This window comes from Callorhinus ursinus, unplaced genomic scaffold (genome assembly GCF_003265705.2).
Source record: "Callorhinus ursinus isolate GAN/ISIS: 27379988/994484 unplaced genomic scaffold, GSC_fseal_2.0 scaffold37, whole genome shotgun sequence".
In the NCBI taxonomy this organism is placed as follows: domain Eukaryota; kingdom Metazoa; phylum Chordata; class Mammalia; order Carnivora; family Otariidae; genus Callorhinus; species Callorhinus ursinus.
Window position 1 is genome coordinate 14,860,812 of NW_027397099.1, and position 6,921 is coordinate 14,867,732.

Below are 6,921 nucleotides of genomic sequence, written 5' to 3' on the forward strand. Positions count from 1 at the left end.
GGTCGGGGAAGGGTACAAAGCGGAGAGCTTAAGGTTGTGTTGTCATCTTTCCACAAATGAGAGGCCTGAGGGACGGTGTTCCAGGCGAAGAGAACAGCTTTTGCCGAGGCCTGGAGGAGAGAAAGAACCTGCCAGAGGAACGTGGTTTAGCGTGGCGGCTGTGAGAAGGATGAGGAAGGAGCGGTGGGCGATGGGCCGGAGCAGGGGCCCTTTCGAGCTCCTGTGGGGAGTCTGGCAGTGAGGAGGGACAGAGCGTGGAAGGGGGTGGGCAGGGAAGGGTGTGATCAGGCTGCAGGGTGGAAATTCCCTCTGGCTTCTGAGGGAAGGGGGGACTAGGAATGGGGAGGCGGGGAGGCCAGGGAAGAGGCTCTGCGGTGCTGGAGGCTGGGCCAAGGTTGATCCCACGGTAGGGGCGCAGCACAAGGCAGACCCCTCAAGCACCCTATTGGTGACCTGGGCTGGAAAGGGGAGCACTGGGGAGGAGCCTGGCGCTGTCAGCCTGAATGTGAGGGCTTGTTCAATTGACAGAAGGGCTCCCCAGTCAGCACTTATGGGGTTCCTTTGAAGGGTAAAGAGTACACACCCTGGACGCCCACACCGATGCTCCTTTACAGTAGGGTTGTCAGGGGCGTCTGGCTGGCTTCGTTGGTTGAGCGTCTGACTTTGGCTTGTGTCATGATCTCGGGGCTCCCGGATCGAGCCCCACATCGAGCCGCATCAGGCTCTGCACTCAGAGGGAAATCTGCTTGTCCCTCTCCCTTTCCCTCTGGCCCACCCCTGCCCCAGCTCATGCTCTGTCTGTCTGTCTCTCTCTCTCTCTCTAAAATAAATAAAATCTTTTTTAAAAAATAAATAATAGGTTTGCCAGGCAGCAAAAGAAAGGGTTAGAAAAGGGGCACCTGGGTGGCTCAGTAGATTAAGCGTCTGCCTTGGGCCTGATCAGGTCATGATCCTGGGGTCCTGGGATCGAGCTCCCCCTCCTGTCAAGCTCCCTGCTCAGCAGGGAGACTGCTCCCCCCCTTCTCCCTCTGCCCCTCCCCACCCCACCCCCGCTCATGTACATGCTCTCTCTCTCTCAAATAAATAAAATCTTTAAAAAAAAAAAAAGGAAAGGGGGGAAAAAGACAAGTATAGGATGCCCAGTTAAATTTGAACTTCAGATAAACAATGAATAATTTTTTAGTATATGTCTCCCAAATTTAGCATACTGTATTTTAACTGGCAACCCTGCTTTCAATCCCCACCCCATCATATGCACACACTACGCCTTTCTGATACAGCAGCAACTAAACAACACAGAAACCTCTAGTACGTGGCTCCCCTGGCGTCCATTTGTCCTCCTACCCGTTCCATCTTCCCACTGGTCTGCAAGCCCCCCAAGAACTGGGCCCAGTGCCCAGTGCCCAGGCTAGGCCAGGCCAGGACGCTCTGGGAGTGACGAGAGGGCAGGGAGTCCCAGCAGGTCTCCCACACCCCTGTCCGTCCCCCGTACCCATTTCTGGGAAGTGACCCCTGCCTAGAGCCCGGACCCGCATGGTGCTCAGGGCCACAAGCCTGGCCCTATTTCCTGGAACTACCAGAACCATCCCTTGTTACTGTGGCCACATCCTCCCTTGGGTGGCCCTGGGCTTGGTAGAGTCTAAGAAGCTGGGCCTGAACCAGTGGGGTGGGCCAAGTCACAGGCAAGGCCCAGCTGGGTCACCACTTCCTGGAGTTGCTCAAGACAGGGGCTGGGACTTCCCATGATCCCCCTGCACCCCATTGGTGTGGGAGCCCCCCCCCCAAGGCCCAAGGAGCCTGGTACCGCTCAGGACAGGGCTTGACCAGGGCAGGGGGGCTTGGATGGGGACTCTCATCACCCTGAAAAAGGTGGGGGACACTCTGTCTGGAGTCAGAGCAGAGGCCACTCTAGGGAAAGTGGGAGAGGAGGTGACAGAGCTGAGGGACAGCAGGCTGTGCCTAGCGAGGAGCTGAGTAGACCCGGGCCTGGAGTTTAGATGGCTTGCCCTCTCAGCCGACTCTGTTAATAATAATAGCAAAAATACAAATGATAACAATAATAATTATTTATTGAGCACTTTCTACTTGCTAAGCCTCTTTCTAAGGATTCTTTTTTTCATCTTCAAAATAGGCACCATGACTGCCCCTATTTTACAGATGGGAAGACTAAGGCACAGAGAGCTTGAGTGGCTTGGCCAGTCATATAGCTAGCAAGTGGCAAGGCCATCTGGGCCCAGGCAGTCTAGCTCCAGAGCCTACAGCCCTTACCAGCAGGCAAAGGGCTCTCTGCATCAGGAAATGAACAGAAGGCAGAGGATTCCCCCAGGAGAAAAGGGATCCAGCTCCAGTACCCTCACCGTGCCATCCAGAGTCATTGTTACCTGTCTGGCGGCCTGGAGCCGGGCCCCGAGAGCCTCCCCGCGCCCACCCCCTCTAGTACCGCATATGCCCAAGACCCCAAGAGCCAGAGCGAAGAGCTGTGTCGGGAAGAGAAAAATGGCTGTTTAAACAGGGCTGGAATCCTTTCTTCCGTCACTCAGCAGGAGCAGTCCTGGAAGCAGGGCCCCTCCATCTGGTGTCACGTCCCCGGACAGGTGACAGTATTTCCAGATCAGATTTGGGAGCCAATGGCTTCCGAGCATAGGCCCACAGCTCCCCCTGGTGTGCAGCCTGGGAATGGAGCTGGCTTCGGGAGCCTTCTCCCTCTGGGTAAGACAGAGAGGTCAAGGGCAATGGTGATTCTCTATAACGGGAGTCTGAGCTTGACGGTGCAAGACCCGCAGCGCCCAGACCAGCACCACCAGGTTAAAAAGGGACGTGAGGCCACCATAGCCCATGACCAAGATGTTGTGCACCCAGGAGTTCTGCACCCAGCATCTGCAGGTGAGGGGTGAAGTGCCAGGGTTGGCGTGGCTCCCCAGGCCGGGGAGTGGGGGGCAGGGAGGTAGGTGGGGAGACCCCAGTGTCTGGGCCTATGAACGGGCTCCTGAACCTCGTCCATACCCTCACACCTACCAGGGCCAATTCAAACCTACCCAATTATCATATGGCCAGGCCACGGGCCCAGCTGGCTCAGGTGGAGGGGAAAGAGGTTCTGCCATCCTATCCCCACGAAGAGAGGGGAGGCAGAGCAACACCCTGCGCTCTGGGCCTGGGGAAGCCATGGAGGTCGAGAAGCCTGCCTGGAGGCCTCAGTGGCCTCTGGTGCCCAGCAGCTGGCCTGCCAGCTTCTCTGGGGGAGGCCGGAGTCTGGGGCTGCAGGCGGCCAGAGAGGCCACGGCTTCTAGGCGAGGAGACCCAGCCTACTGCATCGTCTGGGAGGAGCTGAATGCCTCCATCTCCGCCTCCACCTCTGCCTCGGAGCGGCACCTCTGGGAGCAGAACCACAGGAAGAGGAAGAAACCTGTAAGCGAAAAACGAAATCAGTGGGAGACTGGAACGAGCGATGTGGGGCCTCACCAGAATCTAGGGACTTCCTCAGTGGGGCTGAGCTGGGCTTCCCTAAAGCCCAGGAGTGATTCTCAGAGTCCCTCACTGTTGCAAGCCAGGAGGGGCAGAGCACAGAAGCTGGACAACCAGTTGTCAGGAGGCCAAAGGACGCCTTTGTGCAAATTAGGAGGACATGCCCCTTCCTGTGGACAGAAGGAGCCCCAAACCAGCTTGGCGGGGAGCGAGGCGACGGGGGGGGGGGCTCGATTTCAGCCCCTGACCTGCCCCCTTGACCTGAAGCCTTGAGCAGTCAACATCTGACCGGCCGAACCCCACCCCCAGGGCTTCCTGCACGCCTCCCGTGGGCCCTACCGTAGAGTGAGTTGAAGGTGGTGAAGAGGAAGAGCTGGGGCAGCAGGAAGACGCCAAAGGAGAAGAAAGCCAAGGCCCAGGTGGTGCCTAGAAGCACGGTGAGGCCCAGCACGGTGAAGATGTCCCGGCAGGCCCGCGTGTTTGGCACCTTGTCCTGGGCCCGCAGCCGGTGCAAGACCCGCAGCGCCCAGACCAGCACCACCAGGTTAAAAAGGGACGTGAGGCCACCGTAGCCCATGACCAAGATGTTGTGCACCCAGGGGTTCCGCACCCAGCATCTGCAGGGGAGGGGTGAAGTGTCAGGGTTGGCGTGGCTCCCCAGGCCGGGGGGTGGGGGGGCAGGGAGGTGGGTGGGGAGACCCCGGTCTCTGGGCCTATGGACGGGCTCCTGAACCTGGCCCCGTCTCCCAGCCCAGACCCATTGTTTCTTGTCTGACCACACGTGTGGTGAAGTTCTGGGCCCGGCTTTCCAGCCAGGCCACCCTGGCCTGAAGCCCCCCATGTTCTCCTTTCCGGCCACACGGGGCTCTCTCATGCCTTTACCCACCTGAAAACTCTTCCTCTCCTCCCTTCTCCGTCCTGCCTCTCTCCCCTTCCATGGCCAGCCTAGCTGCCCACTTGTCCAATACTCTATCAGATCCCTGGCCCGGGGTCCTCTTTCCTGGAAACTTCTCCCCCACCGCAAGGTCAACACCATCTCACCACCATCTCTGTGCAATGGGCGCCCTACCCCAGGACCCCTCCCCACCTAGAAGGGGCCCACACTCTACGCTCCAAGCAGTGAACAGCTGTGGCACCTCGGGGCGGCTTGGTGGAGGGGTGCGGACCGAGGAGGAGAGTGAGCAGCAGGAAGATGCCACCAAGGGACGAGGAAAGAGCAGAGGCCTGGCAGTGGCCCCAGCCCTGCTCCTAGACCCTCCCCAAGGTCTTCACGCCCTTTGTGTCCCCAAGACACCCAGTCAGGCACCGGGTCATATGGTTGGTTTCCGCGGATGAGCCCATTTGCTCCTCATAAGGACCCTACGAGGCAGGTGCATAGTCATTCCCGCCCTGCAGAGGAGGAAACTGAGGCTCGGGCTTAGGAGCACACACTAGTCAGAGGCAAGGGTGGGACTTGAAGCCCCACGCTCCGAGGCCAGAGCCTGTGCCCCTGTCACAGCCCCCTGCTTGGGCCCTCGCCGCGAGCTCCTGCCTCGGCAGCCACAAGGGGCCTTGAACATTATTTGGGGGATTTATCCAAGGGGCTGAGTGTGCTCATGGATCATTCCTTTTCACTGCTACGTAACCATCCGGCAGGCGTGGCTCTATCGTGATTTATTAACCGCTGTCCTGCCGGTGGGCATTGGAGTTCCTTTCCAGGGTTTGGTTAGTGCTGTCTGTGTTCAGGAACACGAATAGACGTCCTAAGGGCTTTTTAAATGCAGGAGAATAAAAGTCACAAAACCCTGGGGGAGAGGGAGAGGGAGGGAGACTCTGAGAAGTGGGTTCTTAGAGTGGGGTACTCCCTGACAGCCCAGCAACACTGTGCTTCCCGCCCCTGCCCAGTCCTCCAGCCCCTGGCACGCAGTATATAAAAACTACACAAAAAAAAAGAAAAAGAAAAAAAAAAAAACTACATGGTTAAGGGAGCCCGAAGTCACACTTCCTCTGAGAAAGCAGCCCAACTCCCACAGTGAGAGGAACGAACCCCAACCCGCCTCGCTTCCTGGAGGCTGGGAGGGGCAGTGGGGGGGCCAGGCTCTGGAGCCAGCCTGCCTGTGGCCAAGTCCCAGCTCTGCCATGGACCACCTGGGTTTCCTTGGATGGGGTTCTTCAGCTGCCCGTGCCTCAGTTTCCCTAACCGTAAACAGAGGCTGACAATAGGACCTCCTCCTCGCTGCGAGGTTTAAACAGAAGATGGGTCTACAGGGGTTCGTTCAGCTATTCTCCCTATGTTGGCCATGAGAACCTTCGTAACAAGAAAAAGATAAATGTCAGGGCACAGGAAGAGGCAGCCGAGTCTGTCGTGCAGACCCCCCAGGCCGCCCGACACACACACACACACACACACACACACGCACGCACACACACCCCGAGCCCTGTCCCTGGGATGTCCCAGCCCCCGCAGCACTCTCTCTGACTAGGAGGGTCTGAGGGCTGGCAGTGCTATGCCAACCACAGGTCAGGAGCAGCAGAAGCCTGAGCGAGCACAGCAAGGTTCAGGGAAGGGAGGGCAGAGTCAGGCACAGGCTGAGCTCCCTGCGCAGGGTCGGAGAGCAGGAGGGGGCGCTGGGCCGACCGCTGTGCTCTGCCAGGAGGCAGAGGTGCTGCTGCCCTGGCCTTGGAGGCTCATGAGCAGGCACCAGAGTTCATGCCGGGGCTCCCGAGACGTAGGCAGCCTAGAACAAGAGCCTGCCTTTGCAGGGGATCCAGCAGAAGGGGTATGGCAAAGCCCCCTGGAAATCACCCCTTCTCTGAGCCATGGCCCCCTCCTTGCCCCACAGCCAGGGCCCTGCCTACAAGGACACCCTGTTCAGAGCCCCTGGGCCCTTCTGCCAGAGCCAGGGAGCCTGCCACAGCCCTGAGAGCACTCACATGGACATGTTCTGGAAGCCTGTGCCATTTCCCTGGCTGTCGGAGAGTGGAATGGCATGGGGTCCATACACTGAGTTCTTGACAGCAAGAAGGAACAGTACCAGGAGGGCCGGGACTCCTGAGAGGTGAGACAGAGGCTCAGCACATGTCAGGGGACCCCGAAAAGGGCTGGTCATGCTAAAACAGAATTCCACTGAGCAAGCAGGGAGGGGAAGGGACTGTTCAGAGCCCCCAGCCTCTGCCATACGGTCCAGCTTCAGAGCAGTTAGCCTGGAGGTCTTAGAAGAGGCTGCTCTCCGAGGTGGTGTTAGTGAGGGCTCTAGGGTGGGATGGTAGTGGCAGTGGTGGTGGTGCCAGAGACAGTGGGGAAGATGAGGATGAGGGTGGTGGTGACAATGGAGGCGGTGGTGAAGGTGATGGTGGAGTCAGAGGTAGAAGCAGTAGTGGTGGTGTTGCTGGTGGTGTTGGAGGTAGACATGGTAGTGATAATGGCAGAAGTGATGGTGGTGTTGGAGGTGGTAGTGATGGTGGAAGTGTTGGAAGTGA

The 6,921-nt window shown here is 58.6% G+C and overlaps 1 protein-coding gene across 9 annotated transcripts in view; it reads right to left on the reverse strand.

Annotated features, from left to right (window-relative positions):
* Window positions 1–2,051: 2,051 nt before the first annotated feature.
* The window catches only part of ADGRG5 (adhesion G protein-coupled receptor G5), a 16,484-nt gene continuing 11,614 nt past the window's right edge, over window positions 2,052–6,921 (reverse strand). For 8 of the 9 annotated variants that reach the window (XM_025889210.2, XM_025889211.2, XM_025889209.2 and 5 more), the window contains 3 exons: window positions 6,376–6,493; window positions 3,802–4,079; window positions 3,170–3,403 (listed from right to left, as the gene is read on the reverse strand). In XM_025889210.2, coding sequence (XP_025744995.2) covers window positions 3,303–3,403; window positions 3,802–4,079; window positions 6,376–6,493 — 497 coding nt within the window. In that variant the 3' untranslated portion in view covers window positions 3,170–3,302. Of the gene's footprint in view, window positions 3,404–3,801; window positions 4,080–6,375; window positions 6,494–6,921 lie in introns of all 9 variants that reach the window. The other variant, XM_025889213.2, reaches the window with a different exon arrangement.